Consider the following 26,116-nt stretch of genomic DNA (forward strand, 5'->3'; position numbering starts at 1 on the left):
AAATGACTGCATAGGTATAACTTTTGTAATTGTCAAAAGTCTATCCGTCTTTTCATCAATACGAATGCCGATTTATGAACGACTTTACTTTTGACAACATATGGGACCTTCAAGTTCACGAACGCAAACAGTACATATCCCATAAAAATATTGCAATACTTAAAAACAGACTAATACTGCAATAACCATCATCCTCCAAATATTTTTAGAATTTAAAACAAATAAACCTAAAAAATAACAAGAAGATGAAAAAACATAATATCTATGTGTAGTCACAATCTTCGCTATTCAAAACACTAGTTATTCTTCCAGCTAATCCAAAAATAAGATATACTAGGCATTAACAACATGCTCTTAGGCCAAAACCTAGACACTAAAAATTAGATGGACGGTTCTGGAGACTCATGAGTCTTGTGATCATCGAGCTTATGTGCGACAGCAACCTCATCAACCTTTGAGGAAACATCCTTTTTGAGAGGTTCTTTCACGCGGTTCTTTATGAGTGCAAGGTTACAGTTAACCGTTTTCAACTCAGAACAGCATCAAGACACTTTATATCTCCAACAAGTTGCTGAGAATCAATGATAAACTTAGTTGGAATCTTCTCCCCAATATCTGAGTAAGAAACAGGAGATTGAGGAAAAGATCCTTCAACTTCAACAAGAGTTCCCTTCTCTTTATCAAACTCAAAGTATATACCATTATCAACAAAGTCTTCAGGCAAATTCCATGAAGAAGAAGCCATTGATAAGAGACCTAGAGTGGAAATTTTAACTCAATAGGAAGCGTATATACACGTTTTGAGGGAATAAGGGTTTAAAGGTAGGTATAAGAGACTAATTCCAAAACCGTACATGTACCCTTACGAGGGCCCAACACAAAACATGAAGTTTTTTGAAAGGCAAGACAAAAATAACAAAAACAATACAAAAGGATGATAAAATACTCATGTAAAAGTATGTGACTGATTATCCATCTAAGAACGATAAGAAAATAGATAGATATTCACAGTAACTTTGCACAGAGTATACCTATTCAATTCTCACACAATTAGGATTTTTGGTGGGTGAGACATCAAACTCGTGATTAATTTGCACAAGTATGAGCATCCAGATCATTAAATGAACATTGCTTTTGTTTAGCCTTCCTTCTTTGATTATCACTCAGTTTAGAAAAATAAGATATAGCTTATTCTGCATATCCTTCTGAAGGCTTTCTCTGAGGACTAAATCTAGGAACTTTTGTAATTGGTTCAAGTAGATCAGAATAGATGGGAATCCATTTTCTATATTTAGATTTACCAAAATCATTCTTATAAACATAGGGAATACATTCATCAGTAACATGAGAGTTTATTTGGTTAGAATGTACCTGTGTCCTGTGATGACTTCTAGGAAGAGATTCATGTTTATAAGACTCTTGGTTTTCTGTGGGTATTTGGTTTACTGCGGTAGTCTATTGACTATTTGTTCCATTGACATTGGATAGAAGCAAATTACGAAGTTTAGAAATTTGTTTCTTTCTGGCAAAACAATGAAAAGCATAGTGATTTCCTTTTCCACAGAAAGTACAGATTCGTGGAGGAGAAGCAACAAGTGGTACTTGTTTAAAATTCATAGACACCGGAGAAGATTGTAAGTTATGAAAACTTTTCTTGACATAATCTTCATCTGGAGAAAATTTCATTCTGTACAGTAACTCATGAGAATTAGTTTGTGCAGAAGAATTTTTGTTTAAAACAGAGTTTTCCTTTTCTAAGGATTTGCACTGTCCATGGGCTAAGACAAGCTATGCTTCAAGTTCCTTTTTCTCAAGATGAAGTCTGTCAAGATTAGATGAATGTGTCTTGATCAGACATATTTCTCTAATTTAGCCTTCTTTAATCAGCTTTTCAAGATCACAAATCTTTTCACGTTGTAGATTGTTTTCTTGAAGAAGTTTCTCAATTTCCTTTGAGAACGACCCTATAATGTTATAGAGTATCTGTTCACGATCAATAGAACTTTCGAATTCATCAATGAGTTGTACATGATCCTTGAGATCAACAAACTCTGTAGAATTTTTTGAAATTCTGGTGAGATCCATTTCAGCTTTAGCCATTATGTCCAATGTCTCATTGGAGGAATAATGATTGACACAAGATGAGACATTCTTCTTACCTCGGGATTCGGAAGAATCAGCTAAGGAGTGATACTTTGAGGTATTTCCGAGACACTTGACAAAGTTGACAGCTTTAGGAGGCATTTTGGTATGCGTATGAGATTTTGTCCACAGACTCAGATTGCTACAAACACAGACTTGTAAGGTCTTAAACGTGTTTGCCTGCTCTGATACCAATTGGAAAAGCGGGGGTCGAACAATACCACCCAATAATTCGATTATCAATCTGTATGGACTAACTCCGAAATACTTTGCTAGAGAATCAACTAGACAATCAGAATCAATCTAGATTAAAGTATCTCAAGGAGTTAATATCTCTCACTTGTTTTGATTTACTCAAGCTAAAACAATAGCGAGTCGTTAATCAAACACAAGGAATAACTTGGACGGTACCAAAGACCAATGTCCAAGGATCAATCAATATCAATTAACAACCAAAGGTTGGATTTCCAATTGATGATCTTAACGCACAACCTGTATTATTTCAATTATATAAAATATAATGCGGAAAAGAAATAACACAGACACCAGAAGTTTTGTTAAGGAGGAAACCGCAAATGCAGAAAAACCTCAGGACCTATTCCAGATTGAATACACACTGTATTAAGCCGCTACAGACACTAACCTACTACAATCTAACTTCGGACTGGACTATAGTTGAACCCCAATCAGTCTCCCACCAATCCAAGGTACAATAACCTTGTTCTTCTTAACCATAACTAGTTCAATTGACTCAAATGAACTAGTTAGAGAGTTGTTCAATTTCAATGAGATCTTATGTAACTACACAAGGCACAATTGAAACAAAGATGATTCGATTCGATGAATCGTCTCATGAACTTTAGCCACGGTTTGCATAAAGCATTCCTTAGTAATTTAAGTTTCATGTTCAGAGCACATCTTTAGATCATAACCACTTAAGTACACAAACAAGTTCGCGGACTTAAGATAACCGACAGAGTTTTCCAAAACTCAGCAGAGATTCTCGGTAAGAGAACTTCCGCCAGTTCGCGGACTTAGCACACAAACGAGTTATAGGAAATCCCAGCAGAAATTCTCGGTATCAGAACCTCTCGACAGTTCACGGACTGCGTCTGCAAATTGGTTCGTGGACTTGGCTAAGCCAATTCCTCCGGTTCTCAATCAACAAAGTTAGAAAACTTCTGATTAAGGAATAAAACTTATGCACATATGTGTTACCACGCAATGATTATATCCATCATTGGTTATATAGACCTAAACTCTTATTCCAAGCATTGAAACATTCTCAAAGGACGTTATTCACAGACCTTTCTCGTCAGAGCAATTTCCAAAGTAATTGAAACTTTTCATGAATTTCGTCACTAGGTGAAGATAAACTTGATCAAAGCGAAATGCTTTACCAACACACGATTTCGAGAAAAAGATAAGTAGAGTATACTCATCTCGAAATGTCAAATGTGTATGATCCATTCTATATAGCATACGACTTTTGTCTCATAAGAAGTATGAGATAGAATAGATAGACTTTTGAGTGATAGATAAGTTCAAGTCTCCACATACCTTTTTGTTGATGAAGTTCCACGATTCCTTGAGTAGATCTTCGTCGTTGTATGATGAATCTCCATGAAGTCCTTGAGCTCAACTACACTTTTCTATCCTAGTCCGAGACTTAGCTATAATAGACTAGAAATCAAGACTCATAGTTTTGATCACTAACATTGACAAACATGCTTGATATAGAAACGCATGCGAGGTTGACCGAGCTATGCTCTAACAGAAGGGGCACTCAGTGTAACCCAAATCAGTGATATTAGATTCCTCTAATTTCTCCAAGAAAATGTTAGCTTCACAAGAATTAATAGGATGTTGACCAAATTTTTCATGATCATGCAATAAAAAATTTAATTCTCCCATTATCAACCAAGGTAGGTTACTAGATTTATCAGTGTTTTCAATCATTTTCCAAGAGTGTAGTTTATCAAGAGTAGTATAAGGGCTGTTATAGTAACATGTGAATAACCAAGGGTCTCATATGCTAGGAGAAACAGTAGCACTTATATGATTATTAGAGAAGTCTTGAATAATAACATTTAGATTGGTTTTCTAGGCTAAGACAAGTCCTCCAGGAGTTTTAGATTTTCCTCTAGGTTCTACAAACCAGAAGTTAGTGACCCCTATGTTGCTAAGGATGGCTTTTAGGCTTTTAGATTGTTGTTTGGTTTAAGATAAGAAGAAAATGTCAGGGTTATGTTTATTTAACATATTGTCCAGATGCCTACTGGTGTTATGTTTTCCTATACCTTGACAATTCCAAGTCATGATTGAGAAAAATTGCCAAAAATAAGATACATTAGGATAAAAAAATATAAGGATGATATAGCCTATGCAATTATGTCTATGAAGCTTATTAATTCTACAAACAAAGAGGCTAAGCATTTTAAAAATTATTGAGGCTAATTTATTCATGCTGGATAAATCATGCAGATTGAATAAAGTTCTATCATGGATAGAAGTTTGTACCTTGAGGTTTTGGAATCGGTTTGCTCCCTCAGGGTTGCTAGTAGTCATAACTGTCAGCTGATCTTCCTCCATAGGCATGTTACTCTTCTTGGATGCATGTATCTTGTCCCAACGAAAGAGGGGATTCTCAGGAGTAGTAGAGGGGGAATAAATTTTTATTTTTGGATCAATTAGCTGAATATGTCTAGATGTGTCAACAGCCTTAAGTTTGGATTCCTTCTTTCTTCTTTCCCAAAGGAGTTTCTTCTGGTTGTTGAACTCTTCATTGATTTGGTTTTGAATGTCATATAGAGAAGGTAAGGGTTCTAAGGGGGTGGGGATGAAAGGTTTGATTTTTGGAAAGATATTGTCAGGATTGATATTATTCTCCAACGCATTCTCAGTAGATGGTTGATGTTTTCTGGCAGCAACTTTGATGTTAATGCCTTTTTTCTTCAACATTTTATCCTTTACTCTGTTGCTTTCAAGAATTTTTTTGTGCTTCTTTTGGCAAGCAACGGCTTCAGAGTTAGTAGTTGGAATAACCTCACTGATGGGTTGATGAAGACCAGCTTTAAAGATTACATAATCCTCAGGTCCATCCAGTTCCTGAGAGCTATTTTTGATACAACAAGATTTTGTTAACGAGGAAACCGTAAATGCAGAAAAACCCCGGGACCTAGTCCAGAATTGAATACTCTCAGGATTAAGCCGCTACACAAAATTACACTAACTTTGTATAGTTGAGACCAAGTAACTAACCCTATAGTTCACCTAGTTCCTTCTGTATTCCCACGCCTCCAACTTATAAATAAGTCACGTACTTGGAATAATTCCTTTGGTTCGTATTCCAAACAGTAAAGTAACAACAAATCCGTTTGGTATCAACTCTATTCAACCAAGTGTTATGAGTCGGACAAAGGCTCTTCCGTTTATCTCAACATAAACTCCTTCGTCAGGTCCTTAGATCTATCTTATATTCAATCACCCAAAGGTAATCGATTAACATTAAGCCAACAACACCTTTAAAATCCGAAGAACTGTGTTGATGCCGATTCACTCAATTAATCAATCCAATCAACCACAAGGATAAACCGATTATTAATTGGATCCACTTTTACCGAAACAAGTATTATGCACACTAAAGATTATAAAACCCAAGTCAGATCTTCAATATATTCTTTGTCTTCAAATCTTCTTAAATCTTTAATAAAAACCTGCACACAATCACTTGAATCTCTTTTGATCAATCAATCACGCACAAAACGGAGTCTGTTAACAATGGATTATCACAAGATCGTCTTTAGAACTAATAACAGTCTAAAGATCCCTGTCGAAACTCTGAACTAGTTTGAGTGAATCTTATATCAGAAGAGAAGATTCTCAAGAATACACAAACTAGGTGCAATCAGATTTCAACCACCGTTAGTCAATCAAATCAATCGAAAACAAAAGACAAACCGCAATTATCTAGTTTTCCACCAATGGTACACGCTAGAGCTTCTCAATCCCAAAGAAGACTTTAAACTGAGCGGCCGTAAGAGATTTCGCCTAACTAGCTTACTCTCCTCTCCTAATAGGCGGCTACACCAGTAAAAACAACAAAAGAGTAAATCTGTTGTTACGAAGGATTAGTTTGCTAGAAAGGCAAACTTCGAGTATTTATAGACAAGGAAGTTTGGACACCAAGGAATTTCCAAAACCGAAAATATTCTCAAGATATTCATTAAATAAAAAATTTGGTTTCCATAGTTCCTGGAAATGCTCTGTCCAAAAATAACGATCGAAATCTCTCGAAAAATATAATTAGTAAATGCACATTACTAATTCTGTAATTTCCCTACAAAATGAAATTAATAACCTTAATTAAAAGATTCTTAACTTACTTATGTTTTGGTCCTGGGATTCTCTTCCCTTAGCCGTTAAGGAATATCTTTGAACAATTAAAGAAATAAACATTCACAGCACGTGTTCAAAGTTTGTCGACATCTTAACTTTGTAAGTTCTCTTTCACACTTACAACCTTGAAACTGATTTTCCACACTTCCAAACAAGTTTAGAATTGGTCCATCTGACTTTCAAGAACTATGTGATTGATCAAACCAACATTCAATCACAATCATGGGTTTACGGTTCTACCAAAACAAGTTTCGGTTCTACCTCCATGTGAGTACTGTGCATATTCATACTAGCTTTCCAAAAATTCGGTTGACTAGGTACTAGGATCGGTTCCCCACATATATATGGTATCTAGCTTATATTTATTGCACATATCCATAGGATCGGTTCCCTTTTGCATAAAAACGTGTTGCACATGTCCATAGGATCGGTTCCCCTTTCTGTTATAAACCTTGCTGCACCCATACAAGGATCGTTTCCCTTTGATGTACTGCACCCCTTACAAGGATGGGTTCCCCTTTCCTTTTAATTGGTCAGACATATAAAATCCGATCATACCACAGGTGATTACTTAAGATCGGTTTTACTAATAAAAGTTATACCAATACATAAGTCAGGTCTTTGTGAATAGTTCTACCAAGAACACAACAAGTTGTGAGAGGTTATACTCTATCACACATATTGGTTGCTCATAAGATATGCAATGAATAACAAAATCAATAACACCTGGAAATTTCCTTTTCAGTCCACAAACAAGTTTATGAACTTACTTCCTTTGAACACATGTAAACATTGTTCCCTAGGATGAAATCCTCACCTCATACCCATACATAATCACAATAGCATTCAAATGATTATGGAGATTTCTTATCTACAAAGTTTAATGGTTAAGCAATAAACCTCGTATTGTATTCCTTAATACTATGTCTATCTAGAGTTCATACATGCTTCGAAGTTATGTTTTCAATATGCACGACTTGAAAGATACGTTAGGGAATGAAACAGTACTTCAAGTCAAATATCACTAACCTCAAGTGGAAGGATGATTTTTGTCGTTGTAGCTCCTTGATTCTTCAAATCTTCAATACTTCGCAATACTTGTAATATCTCATATCCTAATACTTTCAAGCTAACCTATACGAAGTTGACTCTAGTACATAATCAAGCGACTCTTAACATGAGTTTTGATTTACTAAAATATGACAACCAAACTTGACATACCAACACTTGGTGGGTTCAACCGAGCAATGCTCTAACACATCGAGCCAAGAATTCATTGGTATTCTCATGAGTATGTCGTCAATCGATTGCCCTATGAAATTGTTTTTCCCTAAGGTTGTGAGTCGCTTAGTTTTGAGCAGAGTTTCACTTGGTACTTGGATGATCTGCAACATAATGTGAATGTGAATATTGAGGAGTGTCTTCAACATGATGGAACACCAGGGGTAGTTCATGAGTTCCTGGTTGATTCTCTAGTTGATCGATTGCGTCCGTTCTTCAATCAGCCAATACCCGATCCCATTAATTAGGATACCAGCAATCCTTTTGTGGTTCAAGGAGCAAATGCTGAGATAGGTAGTAGTAGTAGCCATCATGCAAAGGGTGCAGACAAGAAATCTCCAGATAAAGAGGGTGAAGATGTAGATGTGGAAGATGGTGCATATTCCCCAATTCCTTCTAATCAACACAGTTTGAGTGTGAAAGGTGATTGGATTATGTATGCTTATCATCCCAAGTTTGGACCATTCCAGGTGCATGAAGGTGTTGCTGTTATTGCCGATTGCTTTTTGGTTTCTGGCTTGAGTAGAATTGGATTTAGATCCATTACTCTCCCCGCAGAAGAAAGATTTATGGTTCGTCAGTTGGCTGGTCAACCCTGGCAGTATGATGAGCCTATGCGCTTTCCAGTAATTGATGCACTTTGTCTATCCACCAGTCATATAGGCCGTGCTATTTTTGCAGGAATGGGAAGTCCAACTTCCGATCCAACCACCAATCCAGTCGCCGATCCAACCTATCACGAGTTCGTCCCATAAATGAATGTACCTGCAACCCCCGAGTCTGTACCTGTCAATTCTTCCAGCAGCAATGCAATGGACTCTTTGAATCCTGAGGGTGATCAGCATACTCCAACACCGAAGAGACGAACTGTTGAGTCCACCATTCATATGACTCGTAGCCTGAATCGGAGTGTTAGCCATGGTACTCGAAGCAAGACTCGTCACTTGCAGCAGTAAGAAAAATTGAATCCTTTCTTGCTTTATTTCAATCTTGAGGATGGTATAATCTTTATGGTTGATACTTATTTGTGGTTGGGTTAGGGAATGGGTTGTGAACTGTTAACTTTTTGGACTAGTTTGGGTTATGGTTTTTTTTTCCCGTTGAAACAGAATGCTTTTCTTTCCCGTTGATTATGTGTGTAAGGAATAAGGGTATTTATGTTTTTTGGGTTTGGTTATTTTGAATGTAATTTGGATAGAGTGTTTCTTGATGTTATGAGTATGATGTGTTTGGTAAACTAATCTGTTGAATACTAGATTTGAGATGGGGTTTGGTGTTCCATGAAAAATGATCAGAAGATTTCGTAGAAATTGAATATAGAAGGAGAGTTGGGTTTAGATTATTTTTGAGATTGGATGCAAAAAGGGTTTGGTATGTATTGTTATGGTAGTTAATCCAAATTAGGATTTTTTTATAGATAGTTGTATTTTTCTCGTAACTAGGATTTTCAGGGGAAGTATGATTCTCAGAGGAAGTTTGAAATTCTCATCTAATAAGATTGATGCTGCCTTGAAACTTTGTATTGTATGTTTGTTTGGTAGGAATGGTACTGTGATTCTCAGGGGAAATAGTGAGTTGAACAATGCCTGTGATGCTTGAGATACCTGTGATTCTTGAAGCAGTGGAACTGTGATTCTCGGTGTGATTGAAGCAGTTACAGGAGCAACTGTGATTAGGTGTAGTGATATTCATTGAGAGACAAGAACTGAAGGAACATTCAACCAAGAAGATTCAAAAATGGTTGAGGTCCGTCATAGAAATCAGGTGAGTTCCGGGAAGAAATAGTCGTTAGAGCACTGGAGAACAAGGATAACGACTAGAAACTACCAGAGAAAAGGGAAATCAGGCTAGGTGGAGAGAGAAGGAGTCGTACACATCGATAGGTGGAGAGAGAAGGAGTCGTACACAAATTTAGTATTATATCCCGGAACACTAAAACAATCATTCATTCAAAGTTAATTCATTACCATGTGCAAGTACAACGTACCTCTTATAATATGGGCTATAGAAAATAAGGAGATAGCATAACACATATCATATAAGTGCAACTTTGAACTCGTAGAAAGGGCTAACCAAATACGTTTGATTATTCTCATTTTCCATTTTCGTATCAAAATAAATAAATAAAACTGTTTTTATTTTCAAAACACGCGAAAAAGTCAACTTTTTGGAATCGGGCGATATAACCAATAATTTATTTCAGCATCGTGTCATTTCTTTAAATGTGTCAGATTTTGAATTAACGAAAAAGCTTTAAAATTTAATGCCAAAACTTAAACCGGAACTGATTTTAAGTAAAAATGAACCGTCTCCGTCATGAGTCAGATACTATTTACTAATCCACCGGCTAGAAAAGTCAATCGATGAATCATTTGTGGGTATTTGATCTTTAGAAAAGAAGAAGTTTGGGAGGAAAAAAGAAAAAGATAGAGCATAGCATAGTATATTTCTGCATCTACATATCTCAATCTCAATAGCCTTTATAGTTTACGCCACAACCTAAAAAAAGGTTTCTAAGCTTCTTAGTCTTCTTCTAATCTCTTCTTTAGCTTATCTTCCTTTTTCCTAAATATCATTCCATTTATCAAATCAAGGTCCTTTCTAATGTTTGGGTGTTTCATAACACCAACATAGGAAAAGACAAAAAGTGCCAGCGTCATCACATACCCAAACAGTACTAAAATATTATACTTAAAATCCTCTTTGATTCAAAATATTGGGCAATTTTGACTGCCACCCCCAACAAATAATCCAGTTAAACTGCCCCCCACCCCCACCCATTTTAATTAATTTTGAGGGTTACAAAATAATTGGTTTTGGTGATTTGAATGATCACTGTTTGAATTAAATGTTTATTATGCGTAAATTGACTGTTGTTAAACCTTTTGATCAATGGTATCGGTATGGCCTCGTATGGAAATTATTTTTGTGGTGGTTATCAATTGATTGAACAATTGTTTCAGCTTTACTTTATGATGATGCCTGTATTGTTAAGTAAAGATTAAAACGAGGTGGTGGTACCCTTTTTACACACAGGCAGGCGAGCACCATTTCTCCAGTTGGATATACTGTGTTTTATGCTTTGGTAGGTTTAAATGTGCTAGTTGAAGATAATTTATATTTATGTCTAGATTTCGGTCTAAATGTTGTTTGTATGAATTATTTGCAGTCATGAATAATGAAATGGGGGGGCTAGGATAAAACATTTCTAAAATGGGGGGAGGGGGCGCAGTTTAACAGGATTATGTTTTGGGGGGTGGCAGTCAAAATTGCCCCAAAATACAAGTGGTGTCATGTGGGGTTTGGATATTCTTGGTCTCTTTTTGGTTTTGAGTCTCTTAAAGAATTTTTCGCTTTATTTTCAGTTTGAGTTTCTTCTTTAATTTGCTAGTCTCTGCAATCATAACACACACACATTGGTCATTACTACAAGAGATGGACATTGGTCCTGTTTCATGAAACCTCTGTATTATCAGTCTTTGCTTAATGACCCAAAATTCCTACTGGGTTTTGGTTGCATGTGTAGTAATGTTTGATATTTAGAGAGAGAGACTGGAGTTGTGTTCTTTTTGGTATTGGTCTTATTTGCAGACAAAACATCCAGAAATAGATAGTGACTCAGTAAGAATCATTTTTCATCTTTCATCAACATCATCATCATCATAAATATATATATATATATATAACAAATCTCTTTTTTTCTATCTCTTCACGAGAACTGTTGTTTGTTTTATCAGTAATCCAAAACCCAGCATAATATACCTGCCTTGCCTTTCTCTGAAGTATCCCTGCCATCTGTTTGTTCAACAAAAACCCTGTCTTTCTTTCTTGTTGTATTCAAACCTGCTAGCTACTTTGTTTTGTATTTAAAGGGTGAAACAAACAAAGATATTGTTATACCTATTAGGTTTTTTGTTTGCATTTTGTTTCTTCCTCATCACTCTCTCTATCTCTTTTTAAGATATGTTTCCTGAAACTTTTTCAAACTCTACTTCTTTGTCTGAAGAAGTTAGTGCTGGTTCTTCTCATGGTAATAATAATACCACCACTAGACTTCAAGATTTAAGCCCCATCTTATTCTCATCTTCAAGTACTGATCATCATCATGAACAACACCAACAACAATCTGAAGAGACTACTACTAAGACCAGAAAGAAAAGAAACCTCCCTGGTAACCCAGGTATGATAGATATACTATAAAGCTCTCTCTTTGCATCTTTTTTAACAATCTCTCCAGATTTGTAACGATTTTTGTTGCTTCTTTTGAACAGACCCGAACGCTGAAGTGGTTGCACTATCGCCAACGACGTTAATGGCAACAAATAGATTTGTGTGTGAAGTTTGTAACAAAGGGTTTCAAAGGGATCAAAATCTTCAACTTCATAGAAGAGGACACAATCTACCCTGGAAACTAAAACAGAAAAGCAACACAGATGTGGTGAGGAAAAAGGTCTATGTTTGTCCTGAAGTTTCCTGTATTCATCACCATCCTTCTAGAGCACTTGGTGATTTAACAGGAATCAAGAAACATTTTTCTAGAAAACATGGTGAGAAGAAATGGAAGTGTGAGAAGTGTTCTAAGAAGTATGCAGTTCAATCTGATTGGAAAGCTCATAGTAAAAACTGTGGTACTAAAGAATATAGGTGTGACTGTGGTACTCTTTTCGCTAGGTAACATTTATCTATACTCTCTCTCTTTTAAAATGATCTTTTGGGTCTGTTATGGTTGTCTTGTTGTCTCAGCCAAAGTTTTCAAATTTTCTACACATCATCCTCTGTTATTTGTATTGTTTCTTTGTCTGGTACTTGTGTTCTTCAAACCTTTGGAATCTAATGGAGTCTGAAATTAGTAACTCAAGGTAGATTTTTTTTTTGTTGCATTGAGGGTTTGGAAATTTATTGGGTTGTCTTTATGCCTAGTATAAAATTCAATACACAACAACATTGAATAGATTTACAAACTTTAACGTCCGTATTATGGATAGATGGATTGACAAGTTTCATGGAAGTGGTAAGTAACACAAACCATTAAAGACTGAGTCTTTGTTATAAGACACTGAAAGAAAGAGAAATGGTCTAGTGTTCTCTGCAAGTCTAGCCCAAGACAAAGATAGCTAGACAATAAATGAAGACCAGAGACATGAAACTAAGCAGTAGTTAATGGTAGTCTGTTCTGTTTTAGAGTTAGTTTTCTCTTAAGTTGGTGTGAATTTAGACTTCAAACTTGCTATTCATAGGTTTTGAAGTGTGGACACAACACTATGCTATTCATAGGAATAATAATAAAACCATTGATGAAAATCTTATTACTTTTATCTATTCTCATGCAAGGGCTTTCTTTTTCAGATTTGTTTCCTGTTTTTTTCTTTTTGTTATTTAGTGTATTTGAAAGTAGTGCCTGCAATCTCTAGAGAAATGATGAATTTTTGCAGTTGTCTATAAGAAAAGAAAGTGGTGCTTACGATACATACATATTACTGGATTTATCATGTTTGAATAAAGGGTTATAAAATTGGTTTCTCATCATTCTATCTATACATTACAACTTGTGTAGTAGACCTCTAAAGCCTGAAAAATCTCATCATCATAATTCTGCAAAAAAAATATTTGACATTGGGATTTGTTTTCTTTGATTATCATTCGTATGCAAGATAAACTTTTAGAGAAAAAAAAATAATTAAACATCTGTACCTTGATTATTGGCTTTACTAACTTTTGCATGATCTTTTTCTAATTAGTCCGTCGTCCTATTTCATGCTAAAACTATTTATCAGAATAATAACCTTTTCAGTTGGATTTTGTAGTTTAATTAGCATTATGTAATTTTGTTTTTGTGAAATTGTGGGTCTTCTAATAATGTGTTGTGGCATTCTGTGTTTTACAGGAAAGACAGCTTCATTACCCACAGAGCATTCTGCGATGCATTAGCTGAAGAGAGTGCAAGACTAGTTTCTTCATCTGCCTCAGACCTTAACAATTTTTCAACATCAACACAAATGACACCATTATTACACCATTACAACAATGAGCCTCTCTCCCTGCAAACTCACTCATCACTTCATTTCCAACACCAACAATCTAATAATACCCAATCTGCTCTCAGTTACCAATTCACTGGGCAGCACCACCAAAACTTCTCAAACCCGACACCAATCTCTATAATCACCTCCTCATCATCATGGGCTGACCACCCATCACCAACATCAGATCATCCAGTCAAACTTGAAAATCAGCACAACAACCAGATTCTTATTCCAACGTCCATTTCTTCTTTTTATCAAGAATCACCACCACTGCCATCTCCAAATACTACTACTGCTGCTGCTGCTGCTATATCAGACCAACAGAAATCGTTATTTACACCCAACTTTCTTCGTCATTTTTCAGACAATATGGTGTCAAACAGCAATACGTCTACTTCGTACATGTCAGCTACTGCGCTTCTTCAAAAAGCTGCTAATGTTGGTGCGGGACCCATTGGAGGACCAACCATGCAGACTCAGTCAGTGGGTCATATGTCTGGATCGTCTATGAGTCAGATGGGCAAAACCTGTTTATCATCATCACCATCGGAGGAATTTCTGGGATTTGCTACTTCTAATTCAGCAAACCAATCTACGTGGCAGAAAAAGGACTTCCGTCTGACTCGTGACTTCTTAGGTCTGGCACCAGCTGACCACAACTCTGTCACCAATGTTCTTGACGTTAACGAGATGAACCAGATGAATGGTAACGTGAACGTGAGGAAATCAGATTTACTGTCGTACACAGGGGGTGTTGATTTTGGAGCTTATGAACGTGGGTTTGCTGCTGGAGCTTGGAGGAATTGCTGAAGGAGATTACCGTCTTTAAGGGTAAAAAGTGGAACTTACTAAAGAAACTTACTGCATCTTTTTGAAATGGGGAACTTTTTGTGTTTCCCTTAATTACCCTTGTTAAGGACACCGGTGGTGAGGTTATCACTATCAAAGTTCTACCCTATTTTGGTGATAGATATAGTAGGTCTGGCAGAGGCCTAGAGCTACCTAGCTAGACTTTCTTCTTCTCTATATATATGGACATGCAGATAGGTCTTTTTCTTTTGATCACCAAGGGTTTCAGTGGTACCACCACCACCACTGTAATTTTTTTTCTTCTTATGGATTTTGATTCAAAAACTTTCTCATTTGCATTGATTAGTTTTCTTTGCCTTAGTTTTACGAGTACATGACCCCAGATTAAGCCTAGTTGTTCAGTCCGACTCACGTTGTGGAGTCCTTGACTACGGAAAACACTACTGCTAGAGAGACCACCGGAAATAAGTATGGTGCTGAACTGAGGTAGTAAATAAGGTCATCGTGATTTATATATCTTTCCTTCACCTGGGAATCAAAAGTTATGAGGTACCACAAATAGTGTATATTGTACACTCATAAAAGAAGGTGAGAGTACGTAAGCACATGTAATGTAAATGTGGGATCAGTCAGGCATGCATTACTTCGGGATTGGCGATTGTACCTTTTGTTAACCCCCCACAACAACAATGACTCAGCCTTGTTCGATAAAGACCAAAGATAATACAAAAATATTCCATCATCTTTTTCCTTGTTAAAAACTTAAAATTAAGCATACCTGAATTCAAACCATGTCATAGATTTTTTAACCAACAGATACATATATTGTCCCAAGAATTTTATGCATGAAACAATACAGTATCCTGGGATCATGCTTGCACTAGATTACTAAGCATACAGAGATGTAACGAAGATAAACGTATATGGTCCACACAAAATTGCTATTGTGAGCACCACGTGCCATTCAAGTAGATAAGTACTCAATAATGAATACTCATTTCGAAACTTCGACTTTTTCGTGTATTTCCTCAAACTTGATCAGTTTTGATACACAAAAGAGATAGCTAGTAGTTTTATAAAGAAAAGAAAAACCTAACCCAAAGAAACCACTAGGCTTCTTTCTTTTCTCTAAAGATGAATGGAACTCGAGGTAAACATATAAGCGAGCGTGAGTGAAAAGTTGAGGCATCCAAGTCAATTTTCAATCTTCTTCGTCTTCTTCTTCTTCTAGTAATTTGTGTGTTTTGGTGGTCCGGGAAGATAGTGCTGCAGCTGCATAAAAGAACATAAGAGAGAGTGAGCATCTTCTCAATAGCCGTCGTTGACAATCCTCTCTCTAGTCTAGTCTCTCTTGTGTTCTTAAATTCTGTGCATGAAAAACCCCACAAAGGCAGCCTTTTGATACTGCGCCACTTCTGTTAGTACAAAATGAGCATACCAATGATATGTTGTGATCATCAACTTTATTTGATCATCAAGAGTTGAAGGGAAAAAAATTGCATGTGAATGAATCAAAATGTGTCTAGTTCAACAACTGAGGATGCCCATATAAGATTTTAGACTCTGTTAGCACTTAGCAGTTTGAGGTCTCTTTTTTTCTTTTTTTTTTACCTTGAATACGTCTTAGACAGTACTACTACCAGCGTCTTCCTTGGTAAGACCGACATCTGATTAAATCTACAAAAAAAAAAAAAAAAAAAATGGACTTCATTTAATGGTGGTCAAAATGAAACTGATTCTAACCCATCAACAAAAGATTGTACTGGAACTACTTAGTACTATTAATGCTGGAGAGACCAAAATACTCATCACTAACGTTACTGTCAGTAGCTCATACTGACTTGGACTTGGACCATGTTTGCTCCTCCTTCGTATTCTGAAAACACTTTCAATTACAAGAAAAATATTTACACCCCTACCAGAAAAACATCTACTATAATCATAGTTAACCCTTTAACTAATAACTCTTTAAGGTGAGCCGTGAGTCTTAAATGATCCCCTGTCTAGAACTAAGAGGGCTTTTTCATGATACGAGTTTCATGATACGAGTACTCCACGTAGTTTTATTCCAATATAAATAAATGATAAGATTAAGATTCTTAAACCAGAAAAGAACCATCAAAGACGTAAAGAAAAGAAGAAAAAAAAAACGAATATTCAAAAAATCTGAAGTAAGTGGAGAATAATGAAGAAGCCTAGGGATTAATGAAAGAAGGGCAGGATTATTATGGGATATCTATCCAAGCTTTTAGAAAGTATATATGGGGTAGTTGCAGGATTAAGGTACAAAACATCCCATTTGCCTCTTAAAAAAGACTGCCCCTCTCCTCTTTATATCTCTCTTCACAACCAGACAAACCAAAAGCTTCTTCTCTTCTTCTCGGGTCTCACAAATATACTTACCAAAGTTGTTTTTGGAATCTCACCTTCAGAAAAACATCCTTAGTCCCCCCTTCTCCTTTTACTTCTTTTCTTTTCTCTCTTCCAAAGTTCTTAAAACCTAATAATTACCAAACCTTTGCTTTTATTTTCTTTGCTTTTTCTTCTCCATCCTTTTCTTTTTCTTTCTTCGGCTTCAGCTGAAAATTCCCATTTCAAGTACATAGGCTCCTTTCATTCACAACCATCCAACTATTACTTACTATTCAGTTACTTCTAGCTAATAACATGAAACCAAAGATAAAATGACAAAACATACATGTTCAACCCCTAGCGTCTTCGTATATAGGCTTCTGTAACTATTCTTTGATGTGAGGCAACGTCATCCAGTAATAATCTGATTCTGAAAATATTTATTAACCAGAAAAATCCTCATTGTCAAGACTAGTCAGGCAAGTTCTGGTGATTCGTCTTGTTCATGATTAACTGCTTATCCAAGCTCTGGGAGAATCTAGTTCATTCCTAGACAGGATAGTAACACATACATGTAACGTTCACTCCTTGTCGTGTGAATTTTGCTGTGTGCAAGTTTTCAGCTTACTAGGTCATGGTACGAGTCCCACTAAAGTGACTTGGTATTCATCTTAGATTTCTTGCTCAATACAAAAACAATAAAGTGACCTTGGTGTTCATCTTAAATTTCTTGCTCAATCGAGAAGGGAAAAAGGACAAAAAAAACTGAAAGTGAAAGTTGTGAACTGAACTCTAACCTGAACCCCAGGCCTAAAACCGAAGAGTAGCTAGCTAGACTGTATATGACATAACTGGATAGAAAAGGAAAGATTTCTACGTGATCAAACAAGAGGTAAAAACAAGGAAACAGAATAAAGGGTCAACGCATTTAGAGCTTCAAAATGCAACAAATTTAGAACAAAGTATTGGCTTGTATTGTATTACAGTATGTACCATATAACCATAACCTAAAAAACAAAATAATGTTTTCAGTAAGTAAATCAGAGAATGGAAAGAGAATATATTGATACGTTCAGTCAGAAAATGATTATGCTTTCACAAAACTGATTGATAACAATTGCAGGTACCACTACAGACAAAGACAAGACATTTGATTCCTAACACTGTTCTGCATCCTAAATAATTTAAAACAAGTGAGAAACAAATCTAAGTAGTGTAGTCCACTTCAGATAGATAAGATATCTCACCCAACTTACAATTTTTGTCCATCAAAATTTACTCCCAAATATTTATCCAGTACATTCTTGAACGCCTGTGAAACAAGCAATAAAAAAGAAAACAGAATTAATTTCTCAATCTGTTTATTTTCCGGAAAGTAAATATCACAACCTAACACAACAAGATGTTGAATACTACATGAATGAGACTGGGTTGCATAGATACTGGTAAGGGTGTCCGATACCGATACGTATAGGAGAATCAGATTCAGCAATTTAAAATATGGCTGATACGGATACCGGCCAATACACCATACATATAATTTTGTTAGTGTAATTGTATAGGAATCAACAACGTATTAGAGCACACAAATTCAATTTAATCCCAAAAACACTCATTGTATACCTATATCTCACAACATTTCAGTCCACAATGTCAGCAAATTTCGAACTTCCTCTTCTCTCAACCCTCTTTATGAGGGGCGTAAACTCCTTCATTTTCTTTTGAAGTGTTTCTCCACTTCACATGTACAAAGCACATCAAGGCAAGAGAGACCTAAAAAAAATCTAAAGGAAAAACCTTTCATAAAACTAATAAATTTTTGATAAGCCTTTTGGGAAGCATCCAAGGGTATCGTATCCGATACGGGGCAACATAATCCTCAGGTATCAGTGCAACCCATAATTTCACACATATGACTAATCATTTGATGTATATCTACTTAGTTGTGCAACTTTCACAACAATAGTTAATTGTTCATATATGTACGCTCATTTGAGTTTGAAACTTAAAATGTGATGGGGATATTTGTGCAACTATATCCACTGCAGGCATCACATACAATAGATATAAGGGACCGCTCCCAGAAAAGAGAGAAAAAGAATATATGTGATTTTCTTGTTGATGGTTCCATCTTAATCTGCTTATCCACAAAGAGAACATTTTTTTCTCCTTTCACATCTCTAAGAAACCATTCGGCGGCCAAAATTGCAGACAAATCAGTGCTCAGAATCCTAAAAACGTGAGCATGCAGAGCGAGTTAGGGCAACACTAGAGTTTGGTCTACGATGGGTTCCAAATAGAAACTATTTGTGTAATATGTTGGCACGTGGAAAGAAAATCAAGTATGCTACTATCAGAAAATCACACTCATTATGCTACTTGCCATATGAGAGAATTTTTCAGGTGTTATACCACTTCTGAATGGTCATATATATTTAGGATGATTGTTTACGTTACACCACAGGAAGGGTTTTTATTTGATAAGCTAGTAATTATTGCAGAAACGGCAGATATTAGACTATTCATAAAGAAGAATCAGCCAATAGAGTAAACAATCACCTGGAGTGCAAATGACTCTTATCCATTCAAAACAGCACTTATAGCCGCAAATTGATCATCAAAAACACCATAAACAGCCTGGTAGAATTCATCCCTGTAAGTAAGAACAAAAAGTGAGGTTTAATTTTATGAGGGAGGAACCAAATAGGTGCCGCAAGAGTTTGTATGTACCGGTTTCTTGACTCGTCAATTGATCTAGTTCATCAAACTTCCTCGTCAGTACTTCTGCTGACGCAGGTGAAAGCATTTGCAGTATTAGAGCCTCCAACATTCTTGGAAAATTATGCTGGAAGAGAAAAAAAGAAAAAACTTATTAGTTGCCAATCCCCAGGGATAAGGGAGTGAAGGGGAGTTGATATTCAAGTCAGCAAGATTGTTAACACACTCATCCGTCAACCTCAGCTAAACATTTTCGTAAAGCACTTGGTTCGCACAAAAAGTTCTTTGATATGGTTAACTTATTAGAAACTTTCCATGTTTAGTATATACATTGACAATTATTCGAAGTGAAACGCAAACATCTCGGAATAGAAGAGAATAATGAAGATAAGGGTCAACTCTCAACACTAGTTTGCATTTCATACCACAATCTGCACTTTGAATCACTTGAGTGCCCAGGCTTATTAAGAATCAAAAACAACCGAACCTGTGCTAAATAGACAATACGAGCGTAAAGGTATATACCCAAAATACAGACAAAATATAATTTTGTTTTAGCTTCACTACTTGTGTTCCCAACATGCACTGTGTATCTGCTTTTTCTTATGTCCACAGCTATTAGATACACTGTTGTAGACATACAAACAGATTGAATCTAGCTATAAACATAACACTAGATGCTAGAATGACCAGTGCTCATGAAAATTTGAAATTGACGGGACCAGTATAAGTGTCAAACCTACCACCATGCCAAGCAAGACATTTTGAAGTTGAAGTGGCTCCAGAGTCGAAATGACCTTAGCAACTGGATCTTCTTCCGCGCAAAATGAATTAGGATGAACATCCTTCTTGCATTCATCTTCCGTTGGTGTTGATTGCAGTTGTTCACTTTGACTAGCAATGTTCACTCCATCATGAACTAAAGAAACAAGTTGATGAAGAGCTTGCGGGGAAACTGTGTCCATTTGCTGTATCGTTATCCTCTTATTTTTTATGGTCCCTGCGACTGCTCACTGTAAGAGTTCTTTTCTAGATCGCGCTCACGCTGACCTGCCACGACAAGACAAAGTTTTGGATGTCAAGTATCTAAAAAGGGGCTAGTTTCCTTACGTGAAGTTAGTCACAATTGACATCAATGAAAAAAAAAGACAAATTATATGGAAGATTTCACGTAAGGACATAAAATAACCTTGTCCATTGTCAACCAGGAAGAATCCTCCTGTCCGGAATTCTCAATACTAATTGAAGTTTGATATCACATTTGAACCTGTTCTACAGTCATTCCAAGAAACATTACTCATAGTAAAAATGTCGTTGATAAATGAGGGAAGGAAAAATCGATATATTTTGGTCGCACGTGATGTCTAACCACATTTTATCATGACTCAAATGGGAAGAGCAATTTATGTCATGTATATTATTAACACATCGAGTTTGTAGTAAAGCAAAGCCGTCTGTACTAAAATTTGATATCATGCATAGAGAAAAGCCAAATGTAAATGCAGGACAAGCAAGATACTGCTTACCATTTCCGTGTTGGTATCTTTGCACGAATTATTGATGTGGAAAACAATTCGAAAAATGGAAAATAAACAAGGGAAGTCAGTCATCAGTTAAGCGACAATTCATGGAAGTTCCATCTTCCAAGTACAGACTACTAACAAGCAAAAACAGAAGGTGATAAGAAAGATGATTAACTTAAGGAAAACAAAGACCTTCTTAAGATATTGCGTAGATAATATGCATCCATGTGTTCTGGTAAACTAGTCATAATACTAGATCGCCACCAGATGTTAACAGCTATAGTGACCTCGTCGCTATCCACTTGGTGCAACCTGTTCAGATGAGAATGCAAACACTCCTTGAGTAATTCAAATTACAAATGTATCTGACCAAAATTTTACCGTGCCATTTGCAAGAAGAATGTGCCCTCAACAATCATACAAACATGTACAAACTCAACGTCGAAAAAAATTTTATGCAAAATGGAAGAAACAAAATTATTACCAGCCTTCAGGAATGAAAAGTGCATCACCCGCTTGCAGAGTAACTTTTTGGGAGTACATCATAGAGTTCTGCACTCTTGAATGAGTTGACAAGTCTGGCTTTTCTAGACCAACACAATTACCAAACAGAAAGTAGTATAAGTATAGCATGCAGAATAAGAAATATGAGACAAATCCAGTTTCTTCAAAAAATGACGATTTGTTTCTGGTCCTCGGACCCAAAAGTAACCAAAACTTAAACGACATCAGTAACTTATCTTTCACATGATTGACGATAGAGAGTTACCATACCTGTGATTTGAGGCCCCACTGTATATAGGCATTGGATATAATGATGAAACCGCAGAAGGCGGCTACAGAACAACTGAGATGGAGAAATAACAGATGACAATCAGTGGGCAATTTGGTAGTAATCCAACAACTTGGGCAACCATTATAAACTTTAAGTTGAATATCACTACTTTGAAACTAATCAACCAAGATAGACATAATTGAGTACCTTGTATCCATCAACCACACATAGTAGGTTATGGTCTGGATCATAATGTGTACTAGACCTTGATTTTGCATTGTTCATCCACAAGTTGATAGAAGTTAATGTTTCTGCCTTTAGAAGTTTGGCTGCATCCACAAACCAAAACAAAACCAATACTGCCTAAATCAACTTTTCACCAAATCCACACGACACCAAGTAGAAGTGCATACATTTTACTGGTACTGAGCTCTTCTTACTTTAGCAAAGTTATCTACCATATCGAAACAAAAAATAAGCAAGCAGAAAGCTCAACATGAAATGAATGCAAACCATTTGAATGTCTTCTCGTAGAATTTCCAACTGAGACTTCTCCTTATTCTCCAAATTTACAATTGGCACCTACATCATAAAAGCACCCTTAAGTCAGACTTCAACCAACTGAAAACAAACACCAAGACCAACAAATTTTGTATCCCATTCGACGCAGCACTTGACATAGCGTTGGAAAACAAGGGCTGAGAATAAACACGCGTGGGCCACTTAGCTGTAATGCCCCACTGTTTTGGATCTCATCCTTTATTTGCCAGCCAACAAAGTCAAGCTTGGACACATAGACAGATAAGCAATACAACCTGCGCTAAGTAGACTTGATGAAGAGAACTGGTAGAAGGCAAACAAGTTTCTTCTTCTAAGGTAGGCTCTGTCACTCCAACAACTTCTTGCTCAACAGATACTCCAGAACCATTATCAGAACTTGTTAGCTTTTTACAAGTTGAAATGAAAACAGAGAACAGCAGCGGAACCTACAATAATATGCGCAAAATTGCAATACAATGCATGAATTCTAGTTATCTTACACATTCAAAATGCAAAAAACAGTTCTAAGAATGATATAAGTATTACCCGCTCATGACTTCTAAGATCACCGTAAAACACAGGTGCTGTTCTCGACAACATAGCCTCCACAATAGACGACCCTGCTCTTTCCTGTAATTACAATTTCAGTACGTAATAAAACCCTAAACCCTAAATTGAATGAATAAATGAGAGTGATGTAGGTGAAATGAAACCTGTAAATAGTCGAGACCACCTTTACAAGGGTTCCATTTGGAAAAACATTTCCAATGTTTAACGCAACCATGAAATACCTAAACTCCGAACAATTAAGAGAAAATTAAGTGATGTTAATGCCAAATGAAAGATGGGATATGTGAATGAGATTGTAATTACCCCAGGAATACTTTTAGATTCAATATGAGAGAAGAAACCAGCCGAGGATGGAAGTTCGTCGAATTCAACAATCGAGAGAGACGATTTGTATTTCCGCCCGCATTTCTTTTTACTTTCCGCTTCTTTTGTTTTGTTTTGTTTTGGATACTAGTCCTTTCCCTATCATCCTCCTGCGTGACACGAAGGAATTTTTATGGTAGTCAACACTAATTTACTTTTTTAAAATTTGCTTATTTAGCCTCTACCTGTTGGCACGTTGACTTTCTAAATCATTTGAGGTTCGACCAGTTCGGTTCAGGATCCTATCACCATTTTCAGGTTCGTTACATCACTTTCCAAAAGAGTTCTTTATTTTCAAGTATCTTGGGATTTTTTATTGGTGGAGAATCAACCTTCTACAACGTTTTTCAGGTTAGTTGAGTCCTATCCAAGATCGTTACACAACTTTCAGGTACATCGAGCCTGGTTCAGGTTCGTTACACCGCTTTCAGGATCGTCGAATCATTTACTCTCCCTACCACGTAGATGTGTTCAAGGGTAGATAAGACCTTTAATATGTGAGATAATTTTCACCTAACATTTAACTGGATGGAAACTAATACTTGAAAAAAATTGTCAAAAAAGAGTACTTTAGAAAAATTTAAAAAAACGAGAGTATTTTTTAAATTCCCTATTTTTTTAGTGGAACTGTACTAATTGATCATTATAGGACTAGATGATCGAGTCCATGGTGGGGTGACAGAGTACTCCAACCGTTGTGATCCGAGCTCATTTTAAGTTAAATTATGGTTGAAAAATTCGGGGATACCCATATAAATTGGGGATACTTTTTTTTTTTGCCGTCGGCATTATTTTTCAATGCCGATCATTACATCCGATATTCAAAAACAATGCCAACTGCAACAAAGAATAGTGAAAATTGAATAAATACTTGTTGTTTTGATGGGCTTCATAAATACCGTTATCATACAATAAATATACCCTCCATCTATAAGCCCATTTGGGTACGTTAACGTTTTCTCTTCTTTTCATATTTACCCTTCCTCTTTTAATCTTTGTTTCTTATGCTTTTTCTCCAATAATTTTTTTCTTTCACCTCTTCCCCCGACGACAGCAATCACCACCACCTTCGTTGTTGCAACAGATTCAGGAGCCAATCAAAAACCCTAAAACTCTGATATGTTGAGCATTAAAGACATTAGATTTTATTTCAATTTCAATTTGATCCATCTTGAAGAACCTAGTATCAATGTGTTGATGGTGGTTTTTAGCTTAGGGTTAAAATCGTAAAACCTTACATCTGACATGACGCCACTACGACCACTAGCACATTTATTGAATCAATCAACATGCCTACGTAAGAATTACCAGGGTACCTTTTATTTATACATGTGTCATGTTCCACGGCAGAACCCTTAATATTGATCGACATCATCTTCGTACATATCAAACCCTAATTCTCACACCACCGTGCCAATGGCAAACCATGCCAGCCACGTCTCCGCGCCAAGGCATGCCGTCCATGCCTGCCGCACCACCGTGCCAATAGCAAACCATGTCAGCCACGTCTCCGCCCCAAGGCATGCCAACCATGCCAGCCGCACCACATGTGCCAATGGCATGCCGTGCAACCTTTCCACGCCAAGGCATGCTAACCGTGCCACATGTGCCAATGACATGCCGTGCCAGCCGCATCTCCGCGCCGAGGCATGCTGACCATGCCAGCCGTCCCAACATGCCATGCACGATGCTGGCTGCCAAAATGAAGGGTTGCAGTAATCAACGGTTGCCCTTCTTTCTGAGATGCAAATCTCAGTCACACAAGTTCGCCACCTAACGCATGGCAACTTGTGGCCCAAAGCCAAACATCACGGTTCATGCAAACCCTAATTTTGGTCGCGCCTAACACATGCCAAAGCCATGCACGATGATGGCTACCAAAACGAAGGGTTGCAATAATCAACGGTTACCCTTCCATCTGAGATGCATATCTCAACCGTCCAAGTTTGCCACCTAACGCATTGCAACTTCCGGCCCAAGGCCAAACATCAGTATGTACTAAACCCTAATTTTGGCCGCGCTTAACACATGCCAAAGCCATGCACGACGCTGGCTGCCAAAACGAAGGGTCGCAATAATCAACGGCTAACCTTCCATCTGAGGTGCAGATCTCAACCATCCAAGTTTACCACCTAACGCATGGCAAATTCCAGCCCAAGGCCAACCATCTGAGGTGCTGGACCGGCAATGCTGCAACTCATTGCGGGTGCCTACGTACCCTTCCCTACTTTAAAGGGATCAAGCACATACCGTAGTTCATACTCGAAGGGACAGAAGCTTAACCAACTCGTTTGCAAGGCCGTAGCCTAGCAAAAATGGTAATGACCTAGTACGCATAAGTCGTTCCGTCATGATGCACAATAATTATGCATCATCGGGTCCGCGACATGGCACAGTGATTCCTAAGCATCAAATGCCCTCTTCGCAAGGTTACGCAACTATAAATGAGCCTTAGGCATCATTTATAGTCTTTCGACTAAGCTGTGAAGCTTACTTGGTACATGGTCCGCATATGCACCTTCAACTCACCACCCCTCCCTATATATGTTAATTTGACATTTGTACAAGTATGGAAAGGGGAGGATATTGATATGCCTGCTTCACTATTCATCGCAATGATT

At 36.9% G+C, this 26,116-nt stretch overlaps 1 protein-coding gene and 1 long non-coding RNA gene across 9 annotated transcripts; one reads left to right on the plus strand and one right to left on the minus strand.

The window, feature by feature from the left end:
- Nucleotides 1–11,212: 11,212 nt before the first annotated feature.
- Nucleotides 11,213–14,931, plus strand: LOC113321596 (protein indeterminate-domain 2-like). Its single transcript, XM_026569476.1, has 3 exons — nucleotides 11,213–12,001; nucleotides 12,093–12,492; nucleotides 13,706–14,931. Exons 1-3 carry the CDS (start codon nucleotides 11,785–11,787, stop codon nucleotides 14,652–14,654), a joined length of 1,566 nt encoding a protein of 521 aa, XP_026425261.1. The 5' UTR covers nucleotides 11,213–11,784; the 3' UTR covers nucleotides 14,655–14,931.
- Nucleotides 14,932–15,497: 566 nt separating this feature from the next.
- On the minus strand, nucleotides 15,498–22,344 carry LOC113320524. 8 transcript variants are annotated; one of them, XR_003346152.1, is made up of 11 exons: nucleotides 22,230–22,344; nucleotides 22,022–22,094; nucleotides 21,732–21,834; nucleotides 21,251–21,559; nucleotides 20,914–20,991; nucleotides 20,468–20,774; nucleotides 19,737–19,851; nucleotides 19,566–19,659; nucleotides 18,263–18,318; nucleotides 16,266–16,331; nucleotides 15,498–15,926 (listed from the first exon to the last, which is right to left on the minus strand). It is a non-coding gene; the product is annotated as an uncharacterized LOC113320524 (long non-coding RNA). The 8 variants fall into 8 exon arrangements; XR_003346150.1 differs by having other exon boundaries at nucleotides 18,254–18,318; XR_003346147.1 differs by lacking the exons at nucleotides 15,498–15,926; nucleotides 16,266–16,331 and having other exon boundaries at nucleotides 18,047–18,318; nucleotides 21,251–21,267; nucleotides 21,440–21,559.
- Nucleotides 22,345–26,116: the final 3,772 nt, after the last annotated feature.

Source organism: Papaver somniferum, chromosome 11 (genome assembly GCF_003573695.1).
Source record: "Papaver somniferum cultivar HN1 chromosome 11, ASM357369v1, whole genome shotgun sequence".
NCBI classification, from domain to species: Eukaryota; Viridiplantae; Streptophyta; class Magnoliopsida; order Ranunculales; family Papaveraceae; genus Papaver; species Papaver somniferum.

Coding starts and splice junctions, on each gene's coding strand:
- LOC113321596 (XM_026569476.1), top strand. CDS start 11,785: ATGTTTCCTGAAACTTTTTCAAACTCTACTTCTTTGTCTGAAGAAGTT. Junction 12,002..12,092: donor AAACCTCCCTGGTAACCCAG/GTATGATAGATA, acceptor TCTTTTGAACAG/ACCCGAACGCTGAAGTGGTT. Junction 12,493..13,705: donor TGTGGTACTCTTTTCGCTAG/GTAACATTTATC, acceptor TGTGTTTTACAG/GAAAGACAGCTTCATTACCC.